Here is a 17,931-nt window from a genome sequence, read left to right on the forward strand (position 1 = left end):
ATTTGTCGAAATTAACACTGGGTTCAAAGATTAACAAAAGTGTGTTTGGAATGACACTAGAGTAAGAATGATGACAGAATTTTCATCTTTGGGTGAACTATCCCTGAGAGGTTGCTAGACAGTTGCTTACTGACCAATGTCAAAAGAACCCAGCCCCAAATCTCTATGACAGGGGTGTCTAATCCTGTTCCTCCAGGGCCACCATCCAGCAGAATTTAGCTCCAGCCCTAGTTAAACACTTCAACCAGCTCATCAAGGTCTTCAAGATCACTAGAAACTTCCAGACAGGTGTGTTGGAGCTAACTTCTGCAGAAAGGGGGCTCTCCAGGAGCAGGACACTCCTGCATTATGATGTTCTGGTCTCTGAATATGGCTCAGGTTCCTCCTATTTAATTCTAGGAGATTTTAATTTTGAAATAGCACAGCTCTTCTCAACAAGCCTCAACCTTTCATGCATCATTAATGTCAGTAGCATAACTGGCGCTAAAGGATGAGTTACTCCCCAAAGTTTGTCTAAATCCCTAACCTTAGTTTTGAGCAATACACTCTTAAAAATAAAAGGTGCTTCACGATGCCATAGAAGAACATTTTTGTCTAAATGGTTCCATAAAGAACCTTTAACATCTGAAGAACCTTTCTGTTTCAGAAAAGGTTCTTTGTGGCGAAAGCAGTTTCTTCAGATTATAAAAAGGTAAGAAAGAGATGGTCCTTTAAAGAACCTTTGACTGAATGGTTCTTTGTGGAACCAAAACCTTTTGAAGCACCTTTATTTTTAAGAGTGTGCTGAAAAAGCTTAATCGAAAGAAGAATTTACAAATTACTGTGAAGAGAAACTATAAAAGGTCTCAATCACCTAGTAACAGTCTTGATCAAAGCTTACCCTTTAACTGCATCTGATTACTGACACCAGTGTTTATCCACGATGTTTCCAAGAAAGCAGGTGGAAGTAGAGTGCCCTATCTGTCTTTATCTCTATAAATAGGAAAAGGAAAGGCTTATTGCAAGGCTGCCAGCAGGTGAGATGCACAAGTTACTTTATTTCTGGAAGGCTCGAGGAGGTCAAGTACATTAACTGCTTTTTAAAGTCACTGAAAAAGCCAGTGTTTGAAAGTCATGAATCAACATTCACAACCCATTTTACTTCTGGTATGTTTCTGGGTGAAACAGGATATTCAAGATAAAAATGCAGGGTGGGACGTGATCCATTGGGAATTATATGGATTGTGGAAAAACTGGCATTCCATTCCAGAGTTTGCAGTAAAATGTGAAGGACTATCCCCCTTTCTGAAAATCCATCAGCACCCATTGGTTGAAACTGTTCCAGGTTCAGTACAAGTTTACAGCATTCATTGCTTTGAAAGCGGAAAAAAAGCAAATTTTGCATTGCGGTTGTGTCTTAAGCATTACCAGACTCCCAGCAAGCATTGGGATAGACATAGAAAGAGACAGATAGAGAGATAAATAGACTGTACCTCCTCCCTGTAGAAAGACTTTATTTGAAGACACAGACTGCAACCCAGAAATCTGATTTTCAGGGCAGGATCTCTCGGCTGTCTTAGCTGCAAAGATACATACACAGTGTATCTGTAGTCTCTCTGTAGAGGGTTGTTTGGGCAACTAAAAGAAATACTGTGCTAAAAATAACTTGGAAAACTTGATTTCATTTATAAACATTGGTTTTACCATCCAGTTTGGCAAAATCCTTGTTGAGCAGCTCTTCTGCTGTGAGTTTACAGAAATTGTCATCGGCAAAGGGGTTCCAGGATGCTGGGGCTCCAGCCGAGGGTCCCGAAGCCTCCACTGACTGATAAACACTCTGCTGTGATGAACATGGAGAACCAGAGGGAGTGGTGCTAGCTGACCTACAGCAGAGAGAGAAAAATAGCAATGCTTCAAAAAGTTCCACTTCAGTGTTCTCACACTCAGCATATTGCATGCTAGTGGTGTCGAGTTATCATCTTTGAAATATAAACTATTTGCATTTTCAAAACGATTTTTGCATAAAACTCCAAGGCTGTGACACACTAAGCTGACAGTCGGCAGTTGGCCAAAGTAAGGCCATCGTTGTGTGTCTTTCAGACCCGTTTTCCCAGTGTGTTCCAAAACATTGGCACTAGTTGGACCATGATTGGAGGCTTTTTGGCCGATTAAGCATGTTGAATGGCCATTGGGTGGTCAGTAAGAGAGATCACTCTGACTGGCTGTTCAGCTTAGTGAACCAGTGCATAAGAAGAAAAAATTAAAGTGACGGAAGCAAGCAAACAATACAAAAAATTACAGTGCAATCATAGATGGTTCTTCTAATTTTACACCTTCAATTGATCTCACCATTCCAATGTGTGAATATTTTCATGAAGACATGGGTGTTTGGAATGTAGAAAGTGAAGGCCAACTGATCAAAATTCATATTCAAAATGGTAAGCAAGCACCCACCCACCCAGTCCTAGTTTCTGTTTCCCATTTTGAAGGCAGAATATAAACTACTGCCACCTTCTGGTCTGGAGAGTTACAGTATTTTCTCTCATGCAGGTGCAAAACGTATGCTTTTTGGCTGTTGGCTAGTCTTGGCAATGTGTCCAATTTTTGACACAGGTGACAATGCAGCTGATTTTTGTTAACAATAAGTTAATTGATGTCGGCTTGGGTGTGTCAAACCTTAAACCTTTAGCAAACCAAATATAATGAAGAAACCCTGCTGAAAGAATGAACAATTAAACAGCTTAAAACAGCCTTAGATGGTTTTCTAGTTTTAGTTGACTGCCAGTTTGGCGAGTCTGGGATATTGGCTGGTCTTAGAAGGGGTTTTGGGCACTTTTCAGGAAAATCAGTTGAGTGCCAGGCTGGCATGCCAGCTAGACCACCTGAGACCTATTCAGCATAGAAGATCCAGATGTTAAAAACCGTGGCTTGAATTACTTCAAGTTGATTCGTCATACTGGAAATGAAGGTTTAAAATGAGCACACTGCATTTAGCAGAATGTTATTCTGAACATATCCAATTTCTACATATAGCAAGACCAAGAAAAACTAATTGTTTTGCATGATGTGACACTTTAAATAGTCCTAATGTTGCCACTTTGCTACTCAGTTAGCTAGATGTAGTACCTATCTTACTCCAATACAACCTTTATTTTCATCTTTACTCAATGCTGGACAATGGTTAAAACTAAACTGTAAATGATTACGTATTTGCTTGATTTACTTGGACTTGTTGAGGCTGGCCTCTGCAGCAGCAGCTTGAAGCAGTTGAGTGGACTTGCTCACAGGAACTCCAAATATGGTGCTGCGTGTGACATCGCTCAGAATTCGCCTGTGGCCTCCTTTAGGGGCGGTCTTGGGAGAAGAGGGTGGAGTCAAGGAGCCGACTTTATGCACCCCACGACTTCCGCCGACAGACTTTTACAGAAAGAAAGGTATAGAGACAACATTAAAGGCTGAAGGATATTTATTAGAGAATTTAATTTCTGATATACCCAGAGAAACATTCTGTAGAAAAGAGGTTGGTCTTTGAAAGGTGAAGAAAGAGAGCTTCAGATGTACAAAAAAGACAAATCTGATATCTCAATGACTTGTTGAAAAAAGCTGATGTGTGAAATGAGAAAATATCTAAAAGGTTTGAAAGGTGAAATGTCTGTTGTCAGATGAATCAAGTCCTTTCTATTCATTTTAATAGAAAAATCTTATCTGTTAGAAACTTTAATGTATTCGCCCTCATGTCACTCCAAATCCATAAAATCTTCTTTTTCACATATTTTCCTGGGTTCTTGTCTCCATACAATGGAAGTGATTATAGACCTCCTGCTGAGCTACCAAAATGACAAAAACACCATAAAGCCAAAGGATTTCGGTGAAGAAAAGACCGAAAGGCAAGTCATTATTCATTGAAAATCACATCCTCTGTCATTGCCCTCAGATCCACTTTTTGCTGGTGCATAGCCAAACTTTGCACATTGGAACAAACAGCATTGCTGAAAGCATATATATACATATATATATATATATCATTGTTTGCTCATAACCGGAGTCACTAATCATGCAGATTTACGTTACAAGCTTGTAGAATTGTACAGTAAGAAAGTTATTTCCCTTAACCAGGAAATTAACGTTCTTGGAATTGACAAGACAGTTGACCCTGAGAGGTCAGCTAAATATCTACAGCGGATCTAAAATATGAATAGTTAATTATAACTAGTTATGGTTAATTATTCATATTTCCCCTTGAGCTGATTCGCTACAATAATGTCATATATTTAAATACATAGACATGCAATTAAACTTGGGCAGAGAATGTCATTTTAAATATTTGCATGTTTATCACACAAAGCTATCATACAACTTCTGAAACTGAAATATACCTTTACTTTATGGGCAGTGTGAACATTCAGTTCAACTTATCCTTTTGTATTTTATAGAAGAACAACACAGATGATATGGCTTTGGAACAACATGAGGTTTTTAAAGATCAGGGTTTTTACATTTTTGACAGGAATGAAAACGAGGAATGAATACTGTTGTTTGACAACACGCCAATTGTTCAGATGATAAATCATCTTTCCAAAAACTTTCAGTAGACAAAACCTCCATTAAAGTTTTCAAGTTGTGCATTTTTGAAAATTACTGATCCTATATGTCTATATATATCCACAGCCTCATTTTCATCCACGTAATATTCAATATGGCAATTAGATAGAACACCTCCACTTGTGTTGTACATGACACCTTGCTCTGCAGCTGCAGGCATAATATACAGTAACTGTCAACACCTACTCATTTCATAATGTTAATTCTTAGAAACAATTTGAAAAAAATGCACAAAAAAAACATTAAGTTACAAGAATGGATGGAAGAATTTACTCACAAATTTTCATTTGTGAGTAAACTATTCCTTTAACATGCAAGACAAGTCACCAAGGGGAGGATCAAGGCTTTAGGAAGCAAGGAAAATCACTCTAACAGAGCAGACACAGATGTTGGGAGGGTTACCCTCTGCTCTGGGTTCACTTCAGAGTCAGCGGATGGTGCCGAGGTGGTTTTAGGTGGAGGAAGGGTGGAAGCGTGTGATGTGGGGGGTGGAGGTGCCATAGCTTTGGTTTTAGGTTGGGCAGACACGGTCGCAGTGATATCTCCATCTACACTATTACTATGTAAACACTCTGTAGGCGGGACTGGGGCCGTTGCTTTGGTTTTTGTCTGTGTGGTTGCTGATAATGTTGTGAGGCAGTTGGTTTGAGGGGGTTGTATGGGTGGAGGGGGTGCCCTGTTCTTAGGTTTAGACTGTGTAGAAACAGGGGTGGAGGATGATGCAACCGTTTGTGCAGGTAAGACAGAGGTCTGTGTTGAGTGCTGCTGCTAAAGGAGGTAGGTGCAACAATTGACATCACAATAATGAAAGTTTCCATTTATAAATCCACACAGAATTTCCCAGATGATTTATTTTAAATCCACATGAAAAATCATTCACAACACATTTTATTTCCATAATGTGACATATTCAAAGAAAATAGAGTATTCATCTATCTGGATTTGATTGGGTCATGAAAAGTGAGTGTTCAGTGTCAGAATCAGACTATCGTTCAGGACTATCGTTCACAGTAAGACATGTATTAAAGGAGTCATATGATGCGATTTCAAGTTTTCCTTTCTCTTTGTAGTGTTACAAGCTGTTCGTGAATAGATAAGATCCCTCAAAATCAGTGGTTAAGTTGTATTTACAACACTGTTCCAGAACAGTTCAAACCAAATATTCAGATGTGTGCAGCGCATTTTATGGAGGACTGTTTCCTGATCCTGGGAGAGTAGACTACAATGCCAGCTGTTCTGACTCACAGACTGTAAGTACGTTTTCATATTTAAAAAATTTGCCACTGACGATTCAAATGCAAGTTTTGAGCAGTGTAGAGTAGCGCTTGTTGTTTGTCATGGTTTTATGATTACGTGGCGCGATGCAACGCAACGCGTAAAAAGACAGTATAAGTCATTATAATCCGTAATTATGTCCCCACTGGATGCAACAAATGCCTCGTTTATAATGAGTTTTAATGTTTTTGTCTCGTCGCTCTGGCCGGGACAGGGCATCACAATATGGTGAGGGGCGTAACTTTTCCGTCACACGCTTGAGGTATTCGGCCAATCACAACGCACTGGATAGCTGGCCAATCACAGCACACCTCGCTTTTCAGACGCGTTTCAGAAAGGCGGGGCATAGAGGAGAAACAATAATGTACAGTATGTGGGAAATAATGTTTTTTGAACCTTAAACCGCATAAACACATTTCATTACACCAAATAGACAAAATAATGTTATTTTTAGCAACATCATATGACCCCTTTAAGAAAGTAAATAAGGTCAAATCTTATTTCATGTTTACTCTAAATTCTATTTTTATTTAAGTATTTCCAGAATGGTTAATGTAGCAGTTACCTGTTGTTGAGCAGTAAAGAAGACTGTGTTTTGCTGCTGCACAAAAAGTTGTGCATGTTGGGGTGTGGTCTGGGGTGGAGAGGGAGTGGCCTGCATTGGAGTGGGCGTGGTTTGTTGCTGAGCGACAGGAACCTGTGATTGGGAAACAGGCTGGGAAGCACTGTTAACACCTGTGAACCAATAGAAAACAATAAAAACACAACGTTAAAAAACAGGCCTCTAAAATCCCCACTCTCATACTTGCAAACCATGAGACAAGGAAGAGTCGCGAAACTAGTCCAATGACTACAGAGCCCACACATGACATGTGGGGGAAAAAAACCCTGAAATCATGGCCACAATTAAAAATGTGTTTGTTTGAATTAAGTTAAATCATGGTCACGATTTAATTTGAATGAGGGACGTTATTAAAGGGGTCATATGATGCGATTTCAATTTTTCCTTTCTCTTTGGAGTGTTACAAGCTCTTGGTGCATAAAGAAGATCTGTAAAGTTGCAAAGACTGAAGTCTCAAATCCAAAGAGATATTCTTTATAAAAGTTAAGAGTCAACCACGCCTACCTAAAATGGCTCGTTCTAACACGCCCTCCCCACATATCTGCATCACTATGTGGGAAGATTTGCATAACGCCGGCCAAATGTTCACGTAAAGAAAGAAGGTGTAACTTTTATTCTCGCTGTAGTATTGTTGCTCCTAAATTAAGACATAGTGTTACTATCCTGACCCAGATAATCCGGTGCTAAAACATTACAGGAAGATAACAATACACCGGGATATTCATTATCAATGAGACATGTAGGGCTTTAATTAGCACTGACTTCAGAAATAGGAAGTGAAATGACAGCTCGGTAGGATTGAGTGTGTCAGGGGCTCAATAGCTCAGGCTCATTAGTGAGGTTTTAAAAGCTCTCTGTAATGACACACTGATTGAACCAGTGGGAATACTAGAGCCGTGTGTGTCAGCCAAAGACACATGCAACGTGTGAAGAGTCAACAGTGAAGAAAAGAGTGAGCATGAAAGACTGAAGCCACACATATGAGGACGCCTACATAGTGTTTGATTTTGGATGAAGGTGAATAATGAACACTCACTGATTGGCTGGCCGGGTCCTGCAGGTGCACTGGCTCTTTTACGAGGGGTGAGGGCTGGTTGGATGGGCAGGATGCCTGCGATTGCTTGAGCTTGGCCAGCCTTGGGACGCTGCCGTGGTGCTATGGATGTCTCAGTCGTAGGGACTGGATCAGTGAGCCTGAATGACAAGAAAAGTTCAAGTCGAATCAAAACGACCACTATACAAAACACCATATGCATCCTAAAACTAAAGAAAATGTATATAAAACATAACGTGACTTCAAACATCGGAGACCACACAGATAACTAGTCTCACCTGGCTTTGTTTTGACTCTTCTTGGCCACGGCTTCACTGGCTCTGATTGGCTCTGGGAGTTTTGCTGGAATGAGTGAGTTCTAATGGAATAAGCGGAATATTATTACTATTTATTGTTATACTTGTGTTCCGTTTTAATCGTGTTTTCATTGTGTTTGGGTTCTGTCTTCCTTGTTTTGCCTCTAGACCTACTTTCTCTGTCCGTTGAATTGCTCAATGTGTTTGCCTCTTGTTTAGTTAATTATCTAATTTTCTTCAGTGTATTTAAGGCCTTCAATTCCTTGTCCAGTATCGTTTGTGCTTTGCTCACTGTTTGCTTGTTATTTGGATGACCTTCTTTTGTTTTCTCTAATAAACAGTGTTTTATTTCAGCTGTGTGTGAACTCTTTTCATCTCACTTGGACTTAATGTTACAATTATATTGTTACATTCAGTGTTGGGTAAGTTACTCTAAAAAAGTAATTAATTATTAGTTACTAATTACATCTTCAACAGTGTAATTAGATTACTGTACAAATTACTCTCTCCAAAAAGTATTTAATTACTTATTACTAATTACTTTCCAAATCCTACATCAACCTTGACAAGTTAATGATACAAGGATAGACATGAAATGGTTTTTAATGCTTTCAAATAAATAATAGATAACTTACATAAATTATTCTGGTCACACTTTAGATTAGGGTCCAATTCTCACTATTAACTAACTATTAACTATGAACTAACTATACTTTTGCCTCAATATACTCCTAACTACTGCTTATTAATACTTAGTAAAGAAGTTGCTGACAATTAGAATTGGGTAGCATTGAGGATTTAGAATAAGGTCTTCAGAATAACACATTGATATGTGCTTTTTAAGGAATAATAAACAGCAAATATCCCAGTAATATTAATGCTGAAAACCAACTAGTTAATAGTGAGAATTGGACACTAAAGTGTTACTAATATTCTTATTAACTCACCAAAATATTTAAGGTCAGAAGTTTACAAAAAAAAAATTTGTATAAAAAGCATGCATTTTAAGGTTAGACTTTAAATTTTTATGTTAAATATACTATTGTATTGTATATAAGAATTGGACACTAAAGTGTTACTAATATTCTTATTAACTCACCAAAATATTTAAGGTCAGAAGTTTACAAAAAAAAAATTTGTATAAAAAGCATGCATTTTAAGGTTAGACTTTAAATTTTTATGTTAAATATACTATTGTATTGTATATAAATGTTCTACAGTCTATACACAGTATTAAGTTCAATTACATAAGTGACTAATTAAATTACAGAAAAAATAAGAGTAATCCCACTTTTTTCAAGGGAAAAGTAATTAAATTACAGTAACAGATTACTTAGTAACTAGTTACACCCAACACTGGTTACATTTTGTATTTGGTTGTCTTTAGTCAACATGAAACATCTGCAAATCATTCCAGTGAAACAGAAAATTCAACACACACACACACACAAATCGTTTAGTTAATTAAAATAAAGCTGGAATACAATGAAATATAAAAATTAGAAAAAAAACTTCAATTCAAATACAAATTACAAATATTATCTTGGCAACTAACTGAAATAAAATGTTTAAAATTACTGAAATAATTTTAGTTTATTAAAATTACGGTGAAAATAAAAAAAACTGTGTAAATAAATAAAATGAACTGGAAAATAAAATGTTTAAAATTGCTAGAATTACAAATAAAGTAAAAAAAACTAATAAAAACGACAAAAGCACCTAACAAAACTTGAACTAAATTGAAAAATGAAATAAAAATGAAAGTGAATCCATAACATTAATAAATACTGTAACGGTATATAAATACTACTAAAATAACACTGAATAACACACCAATTTATTGTGCATGAAGACCAGTAACATGAAGAAAGTAGATTTGTCATTTTTTATTTCAGGTGGACTTCAAAGTTTGTTTTTAAGTTACTTAATTAATTTAAAACATTGAATTCTCTTCAAAACATTAAATTCTCTCCTCTGTCCCCCTCCACCACTTCTATAACAGCTGATGATTTCGCCACATTCTTCACAGACAAAACTAGAACAATCAGTAGTCAGTTCTCAGCCCCACACACACAGGACCTCAAACCAACCACACCCACTACAAAAACTCCCATCTTCTCCTTCTGTCCCCTAACTGAGGCAGAAGTACCGAACTTCTCCTCTCCAGCCATCCTACAACATGCCCTCTAAACCCAATCCCCTCACACCTTCTCCAAGCAATCTCTCATACACTCTTACCAGCACTCACACACAACATCGACATATCTCTCCTCACAGGCACTTTCCCCACTGCATTCAAGCAGGCTCGGGTAACCCCACTGCTCAAAAAACCTACATTAAACACTTCACTTACAGATAGCTACAGACCTGGTATTACAAGCACTTCCTGTGTCTGTTTGCCTCTTTAAGAAGAATAGCTTTATGTATTCCCCAATTGTAAGTCGCTTTTGGATAAAAGCGTCTGCAAAATGGCAATGTAAATGTAAATTTGATTTTATTAAGTTATTTACTAGAGTTGAGCACAGAGATGGTTTCATACCACATTTTTGCTAGTGTCACATCCTATGAAATCATTATTCTTAAGTGCGTAATTTAATTTCCATGGATGTGAAAAAATAAGTGACGATGACATCCTCAACAACAAAAGATATGCATGTTGTTGGCAAAAACACAAATGTGTAATGAAAACACGTCATTGGCTATGATATTTATTTGTAGACGCAGTCTGAGCCAAACATCCCTACGTCAGGAAAAACGGTCAAAGAAACATTGAACGTTTTTACAGAGGTCATTCCTGTATTGAACTCTAAACAGCATTTGCGGGTGTCAATGTTAATATGTCTTTGATCATGACTCAATGCTTCCATTATGCTATCAATACTGCTCAGAGTGGGAGGGGCCACTGGATGTGTGCCAGCTGGCAGCCACGACCGACAATCCACTTCCTGTGCAAGCACTTACGATATCTACTGAAAGGGATAGGCATGAATTAAACATAGATGAAGAAGTATGTGCTGGAATAAAGAACAAAAACCCTGTAGAGTGTGACAGGAAAACAGGAGAGTAGATCAGGGCAAATGCGCATGGAAGCTGGTATAGTTATAGCACAGGAAATAGCGAGGGAGTATGAATGAGCAGGTCTTACGTGGATATTCTGTACTGGGCATTCTTTCCGTGCCAGTTTAAAGGCAAAATATGACACCTGGTAGATATCTGGCCTTATGTCAGGGTCTGGCTCCAGCATGTAACCTGAGACAGGAGAAATTAAACAAATCAAAACACAAAAGCATACAGGTGAAAAACAGAAATATTTTTTTTTATTGTCCCAGAGAATCAAAATGTATTTTATTAAAATAAAAAACGTTTTTTCCCCCCTTTTTTGGTTATATGAGGGTAATAAAAAAACAACAACAACAACATATATTACCAGCTCAGGTGTGCATTATTTTCTAATAATTCAATGGCCCATTGTCAATTATTCCTTGCTCATAATACACTATAAAAGTTTAATATTTGGAGTTCAATATTTTTGAAAGAAGTCTCTTATGCCCGCCAAGGCAAGCTGCATTTACTTGATATAAACAGTACAATAAATACAGTGTAAACAGCAATATTGTGAAATATTATTACAATTTAAAATAGCCTTCTCTATTTTAATATGTTTTAAATTATTCATTTACAATCATTTTCAGCTTCATTACTCCAGTCTTCAGTGCCACATGATCCTTCACAAATCATTTTACTATGCTGATTTGGTGCTCAATAAACAATTTTTATCATTATCCATGTTAGGAAGAGTTACGTTGCTATTACTAGTTACGTTCATATTTTTTTGTGGAAACTGCAGCATTTTTTTCAGGATAAATGTTGCTCAAAACAACAGCACTTATTTGAAATAGAAATTTTTTGTAACATCATAAATGTCTTCACTGTCCCTTTTGATTAATTTAACGCTTTAGCTTTAATCCTTTAGGAACAATAAAAAAAATTATAATTGTACCGATTCCAAACCTTCGAACAGTAGAGTGCATTATATATATATATATACATACATATACACACACACACACACACACAATAAAAACATTTAAATCTATGGTAATCTAAACAAAGAGTGAAAAACAAACTACTTTAATATTTAATGTGTGAAAAATAATATTTTTCAAAAATGACGACTGTACTTAGTTGTTCCACCAACAGTTTTGTCCCTAATAATGTTTTATTAAAACATAAATTTACACATGTGAACAGAATATTTTTTGGAGTTGGACGATATTTACAGTGAAAATTGTTGAAAATACGGTAACACTTTTGATTAGGGAACACTATTAGCGGTTATTAACACTATTAACTATTATTATATAATTAGTGATTTATTATATTATTAACTATTAACACTATTAACTAGTTGCTTATTAGCATGCATATTACTAGCATATTGGCTGTTTATTAGTACTTGTAAAGAACATATGAATGCCATATTCTGCATGACAGACAAGCAATCATCAGCTGCACTTACGGATGAGACAGTGCATGTCGTGCGAGTAGCGGGAGTTGTCAGGGATGGTGAAGCTGCCGTCACAGATGGCCACCTGACTCTCTCCAAACGGCAATGTGAAATAACACAACTTATACAACAAGCAGCCCAAAGCCTGAGGACACAAATAAGCAAGAGTCATCAAACCCCCTTTGTGATGTTTCAAAATGATATGCATATTCACCAATAATCAACTACAGAGACAAAGGCTTTGGCTACTACTGAAACGCACTGTTATTGTCACCAACTGAATTGTTGTCTAGCAGTCTTCACCTCTTTGACTCACCCATATATCTGCTTTAGTAGTGATAACTTTGCCCCCATATAGATTCACCATTTCTGGGGCCCGGTATGAAAGAGTAGTGTACCTTAACACACACATATAGAGTATTAGATTCAATTGATATGAAAATGTAACACTGTGGTGTATAATATAAAAAAAATAAACAATGCTCACTTCTTGATTTCTTCTTCTACAGCCGCCACACCTTCTGTTTGTGGATCCTGGGAGCGGTTAATGGCACTGCCAAAATCACACAACACATAATGTCCTCTGTCGTGCAGCAAGATGTTCTCCACCTAAAAGAGACACAAAGAGAGGACACACATTTGTAATACAGTAGGTTATGCCCTAGTTTTTGCAAAGCTGAACTGGAATAGTTTTCTAAACATCACAACGGAGACGAATTGTAAAAGGGTACAAACACAATAAGCAAAAAGTCATTTATTAAAGGAATAGTTCAATCAATACATTTTCAAATATTGTCATTTTGGGCATTAAGACAAGTCACACCAGGTTGGACACAATGGCAACATCTTTTTAAAGCTTGACAAACACTGGTTTCTATGGAAGACCGTATCCGCCACTGAATTAAAAAAAATGTAAAAAGGTAATTTTTATCTCACAATTTTGACTTTTTCCTTGCAATTGCGAGTTTATTTCTCACAATTCTAATTATATTCCTCAGAACTGTGTGATATAAAGATGCAGTTGAAAGTTGCAATTCTAAAACAGAATTGCAAGATATCCTAATTGTTTCTCGCAACTCTGACTTTATAACTCGCAAATTCTGACTTCTTCGCACATGCAAATTTATATCTCCCAATTCTGACTTCTTTTCTCAGAACTGTGAGATATAAACTCACAATTGTGAGTTATAAGGTCCAATTCTAAAGAAAAGAAGACTATTTTCTTACAATTACGAGTTTATATCTCACAATTCTGACTTTATAAGTCACAAATGCGTGTTATAAAGTCAGAATTGCAAGATATAAACTAAAAATTCTGAGAGAGAAAAAAAAAAGTCACAACTGATATAAACTCGAAAAATAAAGTCAGAATTGCGACTTTCTCAGAATTACGAGTTTAAAAGACTTTTAAGACTTTTTTCTTGCAACTGCAAGTTTATATCACACAATTCTGACTTGACTCGCAATTGCAAGTTTATGGCATGTAATTCTAAGAAAAAAGTCAGAATTGTGAGATAAAAAGTTTAATTTTTTTCTCTTTTTTTTTTATTCAGTGGTGAAATGGCCTTCCATAGGTTTCTGTATGCTTTAGTTGAATGGGGAAAAAAAAGTGCAAAAAATTCTTCTCCTTTTGTGTGTTTCAAAAATGAAAGTTATATAGGTTTGGAACAACATAGAAGTGACTAAATTAGTCTTTTTTTTTTTTAGGGTTTACTATTTCTTAAAATAATAAGAGCTCATACTTTAAGGTCCCGGTGGATGATGGGAGTTTTGCACTGATGTAGTCGAGCGACAGCTTCACATGTGTCACAGAAGATCTGCAGCACCTCCGTCTCACTGAATCCAGTCTGCAAGCGCTGGTTCATCAGGTTCACAACCTGCCCACCTGGGTTATTACACACAAACGTTGCATAGTAGGTCAAGACCACCAAAACTAGTGGGAAAAGGCTCTGAATCTCAAATGGCATACCATCTTAAAGAGAGGAACACATACTGACCTCGACAGAAGTCCATCAATATGAGAACTTCCCAAACATCTCCTGAACCTACTGCTGTGATGCTGGAGTCCATAAAACCAACAATGTTTTTGTTTCCCACAAGGTCCCTCTGTTTAAGAAAACCAACACATTTAGATAGAACAATCTGTAAAACTTAAAATAGTTAGCAGCACAACTGTTTTCAACATTTCAGCAAATCAGCATATTAGATTGATTTCTGAAAGATCATGTGACACTGAAGACTGGAGTAATGGTTAAAATAAAATACATTTTAAAATATATAAAGTTATTTATTTTAAGTGGCTGTCTGGAATTGTTAATACTAAGGAACTATTGCATTCTCATTTATTAACTTAAGATTCAATGAAAAGCCTCCCAACTCACTTTTAATATTTGTTTGAATGTTTAATCGATTTTTTTGAATATATCAGCTTTCTGTAGTGTACAAATAAGTATACTTTGTATTTATTTTAAATGCCTGAAATGTGAAAGCTCACTTAAGTTTTCTGACCATTTGCTAAAAGCTCAAGGCAATGGGTCTTTGAGTCGACTAAGTCAATTCTAGTTTTTAAATGAAACAGCTTAGCTGTTCAATGTCCTTTCAAATCGACTCATTCATTCACAAATTTGAAATGCTCCCTGTTAGTCGTCTATTTAGGAGTGCACTGTGAGCAGCTGCTCATTTGGAAACAGCAAGACACTTTGTGATGCTGAAACAGTGCTGACATTTTCCTCTTGTCTATTTAGTAGTGCTCACACCGAAGTACACTGGATTTCCATTCTGAAATCAGGGACAGTGTACTGTTCTCAGCACTGTATTTACAGCAACACATACAAACTGAGGAACAGGAGACCTCAAATCCTTTCAAGACCGCATGGCTCAGTTTTAAAGGTCTAATCACAGTGCTATTACAGTGAGGAGCTTAATCAAATAAAGGACAAATGATGATGGGGGAAAAAAAACCTAGAGAACATCCATTTGGATGCTTAAAAGAACAGTATATCCTAAACGACACTGTAGTGACCATATCTGAAGCCATGCAATATCGTTGTGTCAGCAACCCACTGAAATTTAAGCCATTTTGTATGGGATGATAATGCACAGCCAGTAGGTTTCTAATCGAAAAATAAACTCTGTAGGGTTTTACGGAAATCTTCCATTTTCAATACAATCGATAACAGGGATGCAAGGTGGCACCAGTTCAAAAAGGTGATCTTCCTCATTGTTGCTCAGAAATCAAACATCTTGGACATCAATGATAACAAACTTGTGCATTATGTGACCAAATGTCATTGCCCCATTGCAGTTTGCAAGATTAACTGTTGAAAATTAGGTAATTTAACGAATGTATTGGTGACAACATGTATGAAGGACCAGCCAAAACAAGCATGAAACATGACCATAACCCAAAATCTTGGTCAAAAAGATGTTCAGCAGACTAGACTGACAGTTTTTTTGGTATTTATAATAAGTAAATGCGTGGGGGGTTTTTTGTATTTGGAAAACCACTGAAAAAAAGGATTGTTTGTGTATGTACAGTATACCAGTAGAAAGAATAGAAAATAGAATAGAAATATTGAATATAGAATAGAAATTATCTGTAACAATTAGGGGTGCGCCGATCCGATATTCAGTATCGGTATCGCTCTGATACTGGCATTTTCTGTTGGATCGGGGTATCGGTCAGACGAGGCCGATCCAAATCCGATATAGTGCGTATACTTGTCTTGTGATCTAACAAGATAATCCGGTAGAAATGTACACGATTTAGAAACAGCACGAAACTCCAGCAAGATAAATTCCTTTTATGCAAAACCATTTATCTCTATTTACAGAGCAAGTATAACATTAGGAACATTTAATCATCTTGGAGAGAGTTTCATCGTCTTGACTGTCATAAACGAACGTGACACACAGTTTATGCTGATTGGAGGATGACAGACAGACTTGACTTAAATATTCATCTGTACCTCACATTAAACTATGGAACGGTCTCAGAACACTTGAAATATAGTGCACGGAAACTTTATGGTGCTTTATAAAGTTTTTGTGGCTTTCGTGGGGCTTAATAATAACACAATAGTATACGCTCTATATAGGATTTGGATCGGTCTCGTCTGACCGATACCCCTGACAGCTAATGTTTGGTCATCGGATTACGCAGTTAGATGGGACGAAACATTATGAGGTTAAACAAAAAGGGGAAAAAAGTGTCACAGGGGCCTGATGTATAAACGTTGCGCATGCACAAAATGGGCATGGAAATGTGCGTACGCAATTTTCCACGCACATATCGGGATTTATAAAAAATAAACTAGGCGTAAATATGTGCGGACCGTACGGACACTAGACCATGCGTACGCACTCTTTTACTGGAGGGAGCGAAATAAGGAAGCGAACAGAATGATTTTAAAGTCAGTTTTAGATTTGACATACACGTTTAGATTAAATATGACACTCTGAATAATTAAGTAAAGCACTGAAATTTCATGAAATTATCATCCAGAAATCACAACATTTGTATATGAATTTAAACAGAAATATTTGCAGTGGATGTGCTGCTTTCGAACAATTTTCCTGTGGTATGCGATTTCATGTTTTAATCACAGCGAGGATTGCTTGGCGTATGACAATTCAGCTTCAAATTGTGTTCTAAATAGCAAAACTCATGTTCTGAGAAAGTACTATTGCGCGAATGATAATGATCATTTTTGTGAACTTGACTTTGTAACGACAGACATAAGGATGGGCTCCCTGACCAAACAGTCCATTGGTCTGATGACCGTAGAACTGTTTCTCAGGTGTCGCGCACAGACAGTAGCCTAATGATAACCCCTTTCGTGCTCTTCCCAATATTGTGACAAACACCATATTTAAAAGATAGAATTTGAAGGAAACTGTAAGATATGCTCGTTTTATTTTCAAAATGTTTTGTTATTGACGCGGTGAGTCAGACAGCTATTTACACTGCAAAAAAAGTATTTCCATAAAAATATAGGCTATAAACATTCTAAAATATTTTGTTTACCTTTTAGGCAAATTGCATAAATTAGAATAGTGATGTCTCAAAACGCATTTATAGTCCGTATCTCATATTTTCCTAACGTGTTGTAGGCTACCCTTAACTGCGTTAAACATGGTGTCACGTGGATGGAAATATGCATGGAAATGATATGCAGATGACGTTATGCATATTAAAATGAGGCATTGTAAGCTCCATATATATGGCTATTTCGGGGAGGAGACGGGGTGGAGATGCACGTACGCACAATCTTCCACTGACTGGGAATTACAAAAGGAATTTTGCGCAGGTTCTGGCATACGCATGGCTTTATAAATCTGAAAACTTTTGTACGTACACAAAATTTAGGATGAAATCTACGTAAAGTTTTACACATGAGGCCCCAGGCCTTCAAACCCAACTGAGCAGAGGGACAAGCGGAGCCCTGTCCCGACATCTTCATAGGCTTTGGCCTCTTTGGGAAATTTGCTAGAAGCCTAGAAACCTGAAACTGTCGAAGGCCTAGTGAGACTAACAATGAACTTTATTGTCTGAAAATAAATTGCTAGTTTTGGCACAAACCACATAAGTGTCTCA

General features: G+C 36.9%; 1 protein-coding gene across 2 annotated transcripts in view; it reads right to left on the reverse strand.

Moving 5' to 3' along the window:
- The window catches only part of LOC107595757 (AP2-associated protein kinase 1-like), a 35,610-nt gene extending 21,174 nt beyond the window's left edge, over positions 1 to 14,436 (reverse strand). For both annotated transcript variants that reach the window (XM_016286253.1, XM_016286252.1), the window contains exons 1-12: positions 14,333 to 14,436; positions 14,078 to 14,220; positions 12,823 to 12,944; positions 12,652 to 12,733; positions 12,348 to 12,480; positions 10,974 to 11,077; positions 7,811 to 7,890; positions 7,515 to 7,672; positions 6,422 to 6,591; positions 3,203 to 3,396; positions 1,684 to 1,862; positions 1,473 to 1,559 (exon numbers count right to left, since the gene is read on the reverse strand). In XM_016286253.1, coding sequence (XP_016141739.1) covers positions 1,473 to 1,559; positions 1,684 to 1,862; positions 3,203 to 3,396; positions 6,422 to 6,591; positions 7,515 to 7,672; positions 7,811 to 7,890; positions 10,974 to 11,077; positions 12,348 to 12,480; positions 12,652 to 12,733; positions 12,823 to 12,944; positions 14,078 to 14,220; positions 14,333 to 14,405 — 1,525 coding nt within the window. In that variant the 5' untranslated portion in view covers positions 14,406 to 14,436. The remainder of the gene's footprint in view (positions 1 to 1,472; positions 1,560 to 1,683; positions 1,863 to 3,202; positions 3,397 to 6,421; positions 6,592 to 7,514; positions 7,673 to 7,810; positions 7,891 to 10,973; positions 11,078 to 12,347; positions 12,481 to 12,651; positions 12,734 to 12,822; positions 12,945 to 14,077; positions 14,221 to 14,332) is intronic.
- Between the last annotated feature and the right edge of the window lie 3,495 nt (positions 14,437 to 17,931).

Source organism: Sinocyclocheilus grahami, unplaced genomic scaffold, assembly GCF_001515645.1.
Source record: "Sinocyclocheilus grahami isolate Dianchi unplaced genomic scaffold, SAMN03320097.WGS_v1.1 scaffold208.1, whole genome shotgun sequence".
In the NCBI taxonomy this organism is placed as follows: Eukaryota; Metazoa; Chordata; class Actinopteri; order Cypriniformes; family Cyprinidae; genus Sinocyclocheilus; species Sinocyclocheilus grahami.